Source organism: Pleurodeles waltl, chromosome 2_2 (genome assembly GCF_031143425.1).
Source record: "Pleurodeles waltl isolate 20211129_DDA chromosome 2_2, aPleWal1.hap1.20221129, whole genome shotgun sequence".
Classification (NCBI taxonomy): domain Eukaryota; kingdom Metazoa; phylum Chordata; class Amphibia; order Caudata; family Salamandridae; genus Pleurodeles; species Pleurodeles waltl.
The window spans coordinates 1,079,654,144-1,079,667,433 of NC_090439.1; the positions used below are offsets into that span (position 1 = coordinate 1,079,654,144).

Below are 13,290 nucleotides of genomic sequence, written 5' to 3' on the forward strand. Positions count from 1 at the left end.
GCCCCACACACTCACCAGGGGGTTGGAGACTGCATTGTGTGAGGGCAGGCACAGCCCTTTCAGCTGTGAGTGACCAATCCTCCCCTCCCTCCTAGCACAGATGGTTCATCAGGAAATGCAGACTACACCCCAGCTCCCTTTGTGTCACTGTCTAGTGTGAGGTGCAACCAGCCCAACTGCCAAATTGACCCAGACAGGGAATCCACAAACAGGCAGAGTCACAGAAATGGTATAAGCAAGAAAATGCTCACTTTCTAAAAGTGGCATTTTCAAACACACAATCTTAAAATCAATTTTACTAAAAGATGTATTTTTAAATTGTGAGCTCAGAGACCCCAAACTCCACATGTCCATCTGCTCCCAAAGGGAATCTACACTTTAATCGTATTTAAAGATAGCCCCCATGTTAACCTATGAGAGGGACAGGCCTTACAACAGTGAAAAACGAATTTAGCAATATTTCACTGTTAGGACATATAAAACACATTACTATATGTCCTACGTTAAACATATACTGCACCCTGCCCTTGGGGCTACCTAGGGCCTACGTTATGGGTGTCTGACATGTAAGAAAAGGGAAGGTTTAGGCCTGGCAAGTGGGTACACTTGGCAAGTCGAATTTACAGTTAAAACTGCACACACAGACACTGCAATGGCAGGTCTAAGACATGATTACAGAGCCACTTATGTGGGTGGCAAAAACAGTGCGGCAGGCAAACTAGTAGCATTTGGTTTACAGGCCCTGGGCACCTCTAGTGCACTTTACTAGGGACTTACTATTAAATCTAATTTGCCAATCATGGATAAGCCAATTACATTCACATTTTGCAAAGGAGCACTTGCACTTAGCACTGGTTAGCAGTGGAAAGTGCCCAGAGTAACAAAAACAGCAAAATAAGAGTCCAGCACACATCAACAACCTAGGAAACAGAGACAAAACATTAAGGGAGACCACGCCAAGGTTGAAAAATTTAACAACCACCAACATGGTTATCTTTTCAGGACGCCTTTATTGCAGTCAGGCGGTCTGACCACCAAACTCGTAATGAGGCCCTTAGAAAGGTGAGCCAAGAGCAGGTTCCCAGATGCAGTTTTCAGAATGTCATGTGAGGCCTGCTGGATATTTCTGTGTTTTCTGTGAGGAATCCTACGAAATGTAGAGTTCAACACAATCGGACTGGAGATGTTTGTGCAAATTTACACTTTAAAAAAAGAGAAAAAAAAATCAACATGAGAAAAACATTTTTCCCTGAGGGGAAAGCCATTTTGGGGGTGATATCCTGACCTTTGAATTTGGGCAGGAGCATTACTTCAGCCCTTTCAGAAGCCATGTTACAACCATTTCTAACCTGGAAATGAGTTGGATGGTTGCTTGGAGAATGCCCACAGAACATATTTATAATCATTTTTAGTTCCTTCTCCACTGCAACTTATTTTCAAATAAACGTACGAAACTTTATTATTTTTGCCTACTCAAAACTTTTTGGGAGCACCTCAGGAATGTTTGCAGCTTGGCAAGAAGCGTTCAGATCTGCCAGCACAAGGCCTCACAGAAAAATACTGCATGACTACTATTTAATTCAGAATGATGTCAACAATGGTGAAATGTATCCCATTTAATCTTGAAAGCAGTCTCCAAAGACCTTCACAAGTCCAAGGCCCTCATTATGAGTGAACCTCAACGCCAGAGTAACCAATGCCAGGGGTACTAGTAACTTCGGGGGTTGGAAAAATAACACATTGGGGTTTGGACCCTAATGGTCTAATAAGAAATGAGGAATACCAGGAATCAATCATTCTAGGTCCGATTCTCACAGTATATCCTCATTTTGGGTCAGTCTTTCACCCGGAGATTTCATCTGCTGTTATCAGCTGAAATCTCAGTGAAAGTTCGGTGATCCACAACGTCTCTGCATATCTCATAATTATGATGGATTCCTTAATTGGTGTTACCATCTCCATCGGAATTAGGAGGTGGCTTATTATATGGGCTTTAGATTTTCCTTTGTTTATTATATGCAACTGATCTTTATGATAGTCTAAGTTGTTATTATACAAACAATAGTCTCTATTCTTTTGTGTTATCATAGCATTTGCTACATGTGTCCCTTTAGTTCTATTGGTATTTCTGACCTTTTTAATCATTGAGAATTTTGTGCATACATTTCAATCGCCTACACATCAGTCTTTGCTACATACAAAATATGTGTTAAAAATATGTTATCGTTTTGATGGGTGAAAGAGACGCTGGTGAAGACAAATGCATTTCACAGGATATTCTGTTCACACATTCGCTTAGCAAGTTGACACATTTTTTATTAGGTGTAATATGCATTGATAGTTCTGTGTTATACAACTTTCACGAAAATAATTGGAGCAATGCGAGATTTTTAGTGGGTGATTACTATCTGGGAATTATATTCCAAGATCACTACTTTTCTTTCATGCTTCTGCAGGAGTGAGACATGTTTTTCCTTTTGGACATTTTTAGTACCTGATGAGATATGAAAATTGGCAGTAGTGCATTGCCTACTTGTCTCTAATGTCAGTAAAAGAGTACTCAATGTGTTAAATGTGCAAATATTGTTGCAGATCATGCACAACACATTCTTTTAACAAACTGCTTGTTGTAGTACATAAATCAGTACTACATTAGTGCTGCTCACATTCTACAAAAGTCTATTCACAAAACTACAGCCGGAGACCTCTGCCTACTTCTCTCCTACTGGTTCTGTGCGAGAGATCTCTGCCACGGTGGCACAGATATTGCACACTGAGGTATATGTTTGTGTAGTAAATATGGATAAACCTTGGGAAGTGGCTAAAATGGGGAGTACTTACTACTAAATGGGAGGGGTTTATGGAATTTTAAGGAGAGGTTTAGGGAGGGACATGCTAATACAAACAAACGCTGATAAAACAGTAAGGGGCATATTTATAATCCCCTAGCGCAACCTTGCGCCACATTAATGTCATTATTTTGTACTTTACTGTAGCCCAATTAGGCAGAAATACCTGCACCGTATTTACAGAGTGACGCAATGCATGCATTGTGCCACTCTGTAACCCTTTGCTTTACATTATGCCTGCACCAGACATAATGTATGCAAAGGGGGTGTTCCCATGTTAGGGGGGCTGAAAAAATGGCACAAGGAAATTTATGAGGTTTCCTTCCGCCATTTTTTACGTCACTTTTAACGCCTGCTCAGAGCAGGCGTTAAAAGGGGGCTTCCATTCTTTAGAATGTGCCCCTTTATACTCTGCAGGAGTAACGCCAACAGTTTGGTGCTACTCCTGCAGAGTACATCAATAACGTCACATTGAATGATGCTACTGCCCCCTACCCTGTACCATGGTGCGCTGTATTTTAAATACAGGGCACACATGATGGCGGTAGGGGGGCGCTAAGGGGCGAAGGGAAATTGGCGCTGCTCTCGGTGCAGGGCCACTTACCGTACATCTGCCCCTAAGTGCATTGCTTTGTGAATAGCAATGGGCTAATATGAATGCGACAAAGTATTGTTTGGGCTAATATGAATGCGACAAAGTATTGTTTGAGAACCAAGCATGCATTTACTAAAAACAAATGACATTTCAGGAGATGAATTGAGATTTGTCCCTTGGAAAGGATGAGCTTTTATTTGATTGAATTGGTTTTATTTTTCCAAAAAGCAAAACGTATTATTTTTATATTAAAATCTTGGATTTTCATTAACGCAGTGCTGAGTTCTGGGGAAAAAATTAATGCATTTATAACTATATGAAAAAAAAAACATAAGTAAGAGACAGTCAAGGCTGTATTCTGCCACTCTAGTGTGTAAGAGTAGGGTGGTGTGCTCACTGTCTGCACGATGTGTATGTCTATTGCGAGATAAATGCGGTCGTTATATTTTAGTAAACTGACTCTTGCACGGAGATTCTCGGTGATAACGTGACTCGGGCTCAACTTTGTTAGGGACAGGATGTCAAAACGTAAAGAAGTCAGATGCAAAGGTGAACAAAGATTTTATGAAATGACATATTCAAAAGTGCGTGAGGCACCATATTGGAATCATTTTAGAGAAACGGTACAAGCATTTCATGAGTCGCCCTTTAGATACCATGGCAGTTTAGTAAATTGATGTGAAAAAGGATTGTGAAATGCAATATTTGGCTTCGTTGTTTCAAAACGTTCTCTGCCAGAGGCATCTATTTCCCGCTGCTGCCTTTCAGGAGTAAGTCCAAATCGCTCGATTGACTCGCTGGCTCGGTGCAATAAGCGATGGGTATTAAACCTTCACCGCTTCTAAAGATCACCAGTGACGACTCTGTGCTGTCCTCCGCCTCCAGTGTTTGTCTGCGCTGCTCTATCAGAACGAAGCTCACTTCGAACGTAAAATATAGAAATATAACTTTAAGTACGTTTACAAAAAGGGACTTTTTTTTTTAATTTCACAACTTTTTACAGAAATCGACAGAAACAGAAAACAAATATATGCTTATAAAAGATAAAATAGTGTGCATTATAGCTGCTTAGTAAATGTCATAGCCAACGAGATCTGGAGGTTGAGGATACCTATATCCTCTGCCAAAGGGAGAGGTCGATCCTGCAGAAAAAAAAAAGAATTCAGACAGGGGTACATTAGCTAATTGAATCCCAAGTACATGCTGTGAGAAGACGGGGAGATTACAACTGCAATTAATAGTTCACACAAACAAGATTAGCCATCACCGAGGGAAAATGGGAGCACAAAGACAAAATTTAGAGCTGAGTTAGCAACTTCATGCAGTGTTTTTAGGGTCGAGCCTGTGTCGCATGCGCTCCCACTTGCGTATCGCTAGCGAGACACTTTAGGGATTAGAAAAGGGCTCGTAGCACCGTCGACGTCACGTCAGTGTCTTTCATTGGCAAATTGGCTTGCCTGTTAGAATCCGCTTCTTTTGATTAGTGGAACGCATGCATACGTCATGTCTTTTCCTGTGGTTAGCCCTCCTCGAGCGCAGCGACCAAGTACAGAAAACATGTGATGAAGCAGAAAATGAAGGTTTTGATTTATTAACGCATAAACGTAGTGTGAAATAATCATGTGTGACATTAACCGAACTAATAAAGATTGTACGGGGACAAAATGTGCCCTCAGAGTAGTTTGCCAACATTATAAGCGTGCTTTATATAACGTGGAGTATTAGAATTGCACTAATCCGACATAATCATAAACGTGTGCTACGATTTGCTTGTTCAAACTACGTTAGCTTAGCATTACTTTAGAGGAGGCTTTGGCCTAGTGGCCTGGTCTCACGGTTTAGATGTTCGTATTTTTCCAATGTGCTATTAAACGTGTATTTCTGCTTGAAGCTGTACTTTTCCACAGAAACTGTTCACATGCTTATCTTAAAGTTTCGTGCCAGCCTGGCATATTTTCTCTTTAATTCAAGGTCGACTTGCAGGTGCGGACAATGGAGGCTCTGAAAGTGAGCTAATTGGTAGACAATGTTGCGATTTGCGTACCCATCTCCAAGGATAATGTATGCTTAAGTAAAAGCTTGAGAACTGTCGTTTTTGATTGGACAATTTGAAGCTAACCTATGAACCCTCCAATGGAGACCCTACTGGATTCGAACTGTTGTCTATAAAAACCAGGTGCACGAGAAGAAGGTAGCCATTACGCGCTATGATAGCCATTGCGCTATTAGAGGCCATTATTGGACATCCCGCCATTTTGCAGACTTCGTAGCTATTATGGCCCACTTTGCTGCGACGCCATTTTGAGAGACTTTGATGCTTTCTCTAATCGAGAGAAAGAGACTTAAATGATTCTTGCCCTAGAGACTTTAACTTTGATTTGTCCATTTGCATGAAGTAGTAGTCTTAACTTGCCGCCGTGAGGCGATTGCCCCGTTCACCCCTGCCCCTTTGTCCCGTCCCATGCTGATCGAGAAACGGTACAGGTGAGACGAAGACTTCCTTGTATGCTGATCGTAATTGGTAAATATGAAAGGAAATTGTAAAATTGCATCGTGTTCCTTTTAGGTAACCAACTGCTGATTTTTGATAAGATCCCTAGATAGGAGTTTTCTAAATTTATGTTGCTAAATTGTTTTTGCATGAAGTCCCACATGCCGATTCTAATTTGAGGTTAGATGAGGATTCCACATGTTGCACGATGCAATTTGAGATCTTGTTATGCTGACTAAATGTACGCAATTAGCCCATTACAGATTATCGTATTAGTGCTTTGCATTGCCGTTATCGAATGCCTTGTGATTCAAATGCTACATAGATTACACTTGTTTCGACGATATGGACAGCTATTAATGTTCATTTATGTTTATCATTTGGTGTTGAGACACATCTATATCGTGCTAGCTTTGTTAATATAGGGAAATAAATTCACTAACTTTGCAATAAACTGGTGTGGTTATTCCTGACTGAAAGGTCAGGGTTCGCCGAAATGTATTCTGGATTAATCATTAAATGTTATGTTGATCAAGGTATTGCTTATGTACGTTATTGATTATTGATCTGATGCGACGGATCGATTAAGAGTACAGAGAGTTCCCACTTAGTCAAAAGATTCATCGGCCTAAAGAGCGTCCGAACACAGGTAAATTGTTACTACGGTTCGCTCTATCAGTAGATGGTAGCAGAGGACGGTTACGTCTTTTGGGACCCTGTACTATTAGAGTACATGGTGTTGAATTAACGGTTACGCATTTTGAGACCCCATTCGAGAAGTTGGATTAGATTTTTCTTGGATAAAACTGATTGACAGAATGATGATGGGCTAGGTCCACCGCGACTTTCCCGGGATCTTGGAGCTTGCGAATGGAGAGAACGGAGGTGTGGAAACAGCGTTGGCGGTACTAGTGATGGTATGAGTGAAGTTAGGGTTTTGCGCTTGCACAGCTTATTGCCGCAGGGTGTGTGAAAAGGTTGCGAGGATTTTTTCTTTTAAAGGATAGCGGAGGTGCGACTCCGAGTGTAGAAGTAGAGAAGTCGTCGAACTTCATAGAAACAGCGGAGGTGCGGCTCCGGGTGTGAGAGTAGGGAAGTCGTCGAACTTCATGTGCGTGTGGCGCTTTGTGCATAAAAAGGTCCACGTGGTTGTTGTTGTTGAGACGGGCCCTGCGAGGTCAAGAGACTCCGGAGTATGTTGATCCATGTTGTGGTCTGGGCGGTTTAGTAGGTTGATCGGGCATGGTCAACAAGTCGGTACGTGTGTTAGGGAGTGAAAGAAACTTCGACTTCGGGCTTTGACAAGATTCTAAGTGCACTAGAATAGATCATTGACAAGTTGAGAGTAGGTCTGCAGGTCAGATTTGCTTGCGAACGTGGGGACTGAGAAAGACGGAATAGCGGCCGAGGCTAGTGAAAGGTCCCTAAGGTCCTGAAGCGATTGTGTTACCCTTCCTGTAGTAAACCGACAGATCTGTTTTATTTTTGGTAGCTCGCAATATATGCAAGAAGTTGTTACGAGAGGAGCTGAGTGAAGGAAGACTAGCCGCGAGGCTTTGTCAGCCGCAGTGTGTGTGAGTGTGTGTCCTGCCATTTGATAAAGTTTGTTTTGACCAATGACTTTGTGTTTCACCACTGCGCATATTAGTTGCTCAATGTTCACCAGTAGCACATGGTATGTTTTGTTCAGTTGAGCCGCCTATTGGCTTTGACATGGCATTAGCCATTACTTTCTGTATTCAGTTTAGCCGCCTATGGGCTTTGACATTGCATTAGTCATTACATTCTGTATTCTGCCTATTGGCTTTGACATGGCATTAGCCATTACTTTCTGTATTCAGTTGAGCCGCCTATGGGCTTTGACATTGCATTAGCCATTACATTCTGTATTCTGCCTATTGGCTTTGATATGCTGTATCCAGTCTAGCCGCCTATTGGCTTTGACATTGCATGCCTATTGACTTTGACATGATGTATTCAATTTAGCTGCCTATTGACTTTGACATGCTATTAGATATTCTGCCTATTGGCTTTGACATGATATCATATATTACATTTTGTATTCAGCTCCGCTGCCTATTGGCTTTGACATGATATCATATATTACACTTTGTATTCAGCTTAACTGCCTATTGGCTTTGACATGATATTCAGCTTAACTGCCTATTGGCTTTGACATGATATTCTGCTCCGCTGCCTATTGGCTTTGACATGATATTATACATTGCATTTTATATTCAGCTCAGCTGCCTATGGGCTTTGACATGATATAAGACATTGTATTTTGTATTCAGCTTAGATGCCTATTGGCTTTGACATGACACTAGACATTGCATTTGATATTTAGGTTAGCTGCCTATTGCCTTTAACATGACATTGCATTTGATATTTAGGTTAGCTGCCCATTGCCTTTAACGTGGAGTTCTGTATTTTTCCAAGCTGTGTTTTTGCACCAGAGAACCAAGATGTTTTGCTCTCACAGTAGACTAGACCTGATAAGAGAGAGTACATGGGCGTTGTTTCTCTTCCCTTGAGCTTGGGAACAGGAGTAGTCTTGGAGACCTGGCCAGTCTCCAAAAGGCTTGCTCAGTTTCCCAGGTCTGAGAGGAGGGGGCACACCTTTGTAACGAATGTAACAGGCTGCAGAGAGTCAGATTCGAATCTGCCGGACCTCGTGCTGGAGCTTGGCGCCAGTTGCCAGCATCCCGTGTGGGTAGATGACACTCTTTCTCGCGGCTGACAGGGGTCTCAGCTTGCAGACCTTAGAAAGATGTAGCTGTAAATAGTTCCTACACGGTGAAGTATTTGTTTTGCTTTGCATTCAATATCTTATAAATATAACCTACTGTGTATATTGCAAACTGATATATTTTGTTTGATTAACGCGGACTTGAAAGCTACTAATTCGTCATTCATTCATAAACATTGTGGTTGGGGAAGAATAAAATAACAATAAAAGTCTTCTTTGACCTCAGAAGTGCATTTCTGTTGTGTTATGTTAGTGCTTAGAAATTAAATAAGAGGAAAGCACTACAATTGGTACCTGGAGTCGTGGGGTCGGTCATTAAGAGGTGATTAAGAAGGGGTTTGACGAGTTAGTAGATTTCTAAGTGCACACTTTAGAAAGTGTAATTGTTTTTTGTTGTTTGGAGAATTACAGAAATTGTTTTCTGTTTGGAGAATCACAGTAGCACGGCAGACCATGTCTGAGAATACATGTGTTGATGAACTGCCTGATGGTGCTAAGAAAAACTGTGAATTGTTTTCTGTTTGGGGAATTACAGAAGAAAATGCATGTGTAGCTAAAATGCCTGATGTTGTTTTGAGAAATAATTCCTGTTGTATATATGTAGAAAAAGTGTGTTTTGGAAGTAATGATGACAGAAAGGTCTGGATACCTTTATCTGCTTACAGAGAAATGCAGGAGAAATGTAGGAAGTTGGAACATGAAAATAGGAATTTACGTGAGCAAATTAGCCAGGATACAATAATTCAAAATAAGACGGAAAGTTATAAAAGGGCTGTTTTTGAAGAATCTTTCTTGTCCCATTCCAGTAATGAGGGGGTTAAGACAGCTCCGAGCTGCATTGAGTTTCCGTGTGAGCCAGGGTTTTTGGCAGCCAAAGTGCATTCCTTAACTGATAACAGGGACGAGAGACCAGAATGTGATTTACGAGTTACCCCGAGTTTCATTAGCTTGTTTGATTTTTGGAAAAAGAATAGCCCTCATTTGAGAGAAATCCTAACACTGTTGTATATGGTCACTGTGAAAAATAATATGCAGCTGCGCGCTTGTGATTTGGCAAATGAAATAATGCAGATTTTAGGTTTCTGCGCAGTGCAAGAAGGAAATACTTATTTATATTTAAATCAAGAACAAGGAAAGAAAATAGTGCCCCTAGCTAGAATCATACAATGGATCTGGTACTTGCAAGACAGGGCTAGAGTACCACAGATAAAAGAGTTACCAATGAAATTGTGTGCACCATTTGAATTCGTGTCTACTGAAGATAAAAAGCATGTTTGTTTTATTGATGATTCATTGACTGAAATGTTGTTTTCTGGCACCGTAGAAGGAACAGCGTTGTATAATGTGTGTCAGATTTTAAAGCAAGAGCTACGTGAGATGTGTCATTTTTATGCTGATTTTTGGTTCTTTGATAATGTTTTAGCCACATGGCTTGTACCTAACTGGTTCAATTACCTTGCAGATGTTAATGAGAAAAATTCAGAGAGAGAAGTGTTCACCCAGAATTCTGCCTTAGTGGGGATGGCTATGTGGGTGCCCCAGAAATGTGAAAAGGCCACTTACAGGTGGGCAGAGATGAGAGAGATGCACATTCCCCTAGATTTGATAAAAACTGTGCAGCACGCACAAAAGCAATCTGTCATGCAAGCAGTCACAGAGCAGTTGGGGAGAGGAAAGTTACCAGAACAGAAATGGCAAATTGATCAGGTTTTAGGGAGAGTGATTGCTGCAAATTACCAAGGAAAAATCGAAATTATGCTGATACCTAGAAAAGAATCTGATTCATTCATACAAATTGGAGACAGAATGGCCCAATTTGGCAAAAATGCAGTGAATGGAGGTTTGGTAAAGAAGGAGTCTGCCCCAGCCCTTCTGACAGTGCAAGAAAAGGGAAGCTGTGGTGCAGCAGATAAAAACCTCAGTGCTGATGTGTGGGCTGACGCCCCAAGTGACCCTCCAGAACCTGCAGAGAATATAACAAAGGGCCCCAAAAACGTCCTGCTGATTATAAAACAGGGAAAGAAAGAGGAAGGGTGCAGTTTAAATGAAAAATGTTATTTGCAAGAAAAGTCATACTTGTTTCTTTTGCAGATCCGACCACGTTTCGCCACTGTCCCTGAGTGCGCTGTGTGGTCCCCCTTCCGGTGTGTGCGTGTGGGGTCGGGGAAGGGACCGAACCCCCAACCTGAACCTGGCTGAGTAAAGTGCCAGCACCATGGATCCATTTTGCGCAAACTGCGCCTTCAGTTCAAGTTCAACTTGTTTGCTGTGTTTTTTTTTTTTCCCTCTCGTATGGAACTCTGACTTTTGCTTACCTTCCAGAAAACCTTTCAGGTGGACCGTGCACCTTTACATGAGCAGAACTCATGCCACATCAAATTGCTAACACTGTTGAATTAGAGACTCATTCAGAAAAAAAATAAAAAAAAAAATTGCCCAGTCTTTTTCGATGTAGATGTATCTGATGTGAAAGGTTATGAGATCAATGTGTTAATTCACTTCTATTGCTTTACAGGGATTGCTTTGATCATTGAAATTTGATTTGCTGATAATGTTTTTTTTGTTTGTTTGAAATATGAGATATGTGAAACAAAAATTCATTGGTCAAAGGGCGGAATGTCCTGCCATTTGATAAAGTTTGTTTTGACCAATGACTTTGTGTTTCACCACTGCGCATATTAGTTGCTCAATGTTCACCAGTAGCACATGGTATGTTTTGTTCAGTTGAGCCGCCTATTGGCTTTGACATGGCATTAGCCATTACTTTCTGTATTCAGTTTAGCCGCCTATGGGCTTTGACATTGCATTAGTCATTACATTCTGTATTCTGCCTATTGGCTTTGACATGGCATTAGCCATTACTTTCTGTATTCAGTTGAGCCGCCTATGGGCTTTGACATTGCATTAGCCATTACATTCTGTATTCTGCCTATTGGCTTTGATATGCTGTATCCAGTCTAGCCGCCTATTGGCTTTGACATTGCATGCCTATTGACTTTGACATGATGTATTCAATTTAGCTGCCTATTGACTTTGACATGCTATTAGATATTCTGCCTATTGGCTTTGACATGATATCATATATTACATTTTGTATTCAGCTCCGCTGCCTATTGGCTTTGACATGATATCATATATTACACTTTGTATTCAGCTTAACTGCCTATTGGCTTTGACATGATATTCAGCTTAACTGCCTATTGGCTTTGACATGATATTCTGCTCCGCTGCCTATTGGCTTTGACATGATATTATACATTGCATTTTATATTCAGCTCAGCTGCCTATGGGCTTTGACATGATATAAGACATTGTATTTTGTATTCAGCTTAGATGCCTATTGGCTTTGACATGACACTAGACATTGCATTTGATATTTAGGTTAGCTGCCTATTGCCTTTAACATGACATTGCATTTGATATTTAGGTTAGCTGCCCATTGCCTTTAACGTGGAGTTCTGTATTTTTCCAAGCTGTGTTTTTGCACCAGAGAACCAAGATGTTTTGCTCTCACAGTAGACTAGACCTGATAAGAGAGAGTACATGGGCGTTGTTTCTCTTCCCTTGAGCTTGGGAACAGGAGTAGTCTTGGAGACCTGGCCAGTCTCCAAAAGGCTTGCTCAGTTTCCCAGGTCTGAGAGGAGGGGGCACACCTTTGTAACGAATGTAACAGGCTGCAGAGAGTCAGATTCGAATCTGCCGGACCTCGTGCTGGAGCTTGGCGCCAGTTGCCAGCATCCCGTGTGGGTAGATGACACTCTTTCTCGCGGCTGACAGGGGTCTCAGCTTGCAGACCTTAGAAAGATGTAGCTGTAAATAGTTCCTACACGGTGAAGTATTTGTTTTGCTTTGCATTCAATATCTTATAAATATAACCTACTGTGTATATTGCAAACTGATATATTTTGTTTGATTAACGCGGACTTGAAAGCTACTAATTCGTCATTCATTCATAAACATTGTGGTTGGGGAAGAATAAAATAACAATAAAAGTCTTCTTTGACCTCAGAAGTGCATTTCTGTTGTGTTATGTTAGTGCTTAGAAATTAAATAAGAGGAAAGCACTACAGTGTGACGTCACTAGGAGCCGCGCTGGGATAGGTTGGTTGGAGAGAAGGGTCGCGCACGGATTGGACGCAGTCCGTGGGGCTCGTTTGGAAGGGGAAAGGCAAGCGAAGAGTATTCCGGGAATTAAAGTCACCTATTGATTACAAACTTTGTGGAATAAAAGTGACCTATTAATTATAAACTTTGTGAAACAAAAGACGAGAAAATGAAATTCCTTAAAGCATTTAGGAGTGCGATGAAGGGGGAGTCTTACATCAAAGCGAGCGTAGGAGAGGAGACGCCGCCCGAGGGCACACCAGCTTACATTGTAATGGAGGAAAAAGGGGTAGCTCCGTGTCTTTGGCTAAAGCAATGGCACCAACTGACAGAGAAACATGGGAGCGTAGCGTTCCCGATACATGGGACATTCAATATAAGGATCCTAGAGAATTTGAGATTCACGATGTACGACATGAAGGTGCCTCCAAGGCCGGCACAGTTTGAGGCTCTAGCAATCTGGGAATTAATGGCTAGACAGCAACAGAAGAATAAGTTTGAA

The 13,290-nt window shown here is 41.4% G+C and overlaps 1 protein-coding gene across 1 annotated transcript; it reads left to right on the top strand.

Moving 5' to 3' along the window:
• The first annotated feature begins 7,572 nt into the window (after positions 1–7,572).
• Positions 7,573–12,679, top strand: LOC138282865 (uncharacterized). Its single transcript, XM_069220839.1, has 2 exons — positions 7,573–10,249; positions 10,776–12,679. The coding sequence occupies exons 1-2, from the start codon at positions 9,138–9,140 to the stop codon at positions 10,885–10,887; spliced, it is 1,224 nt and encodes a 407-aa protein (XP_069076940.1). The 5' UTR covers positions 7,573–9,137; the 3' UTR covers positions 10,888–12,679.
• Positions 12,680–13,290: the final 611 nt, after the last annotated feature.

Bases quoted from the DNA above. Each gene is read 5' to 3' on its own strand.
- LOC138282865 (XM_069220839.1), top strand. From the start codon at position 9,138: ATGTCTGAGAATACATGTGTTGATGAACTGCCTGATGGTGCTAAGAAA. The intron at 10,250-10,775 runs GTGGGCAGAGAT...TTTCTTTTGCAG, and splicing joins TGTGAAAAGGCCACTTACAG to ATCCGACCACGTTTCGCCAC.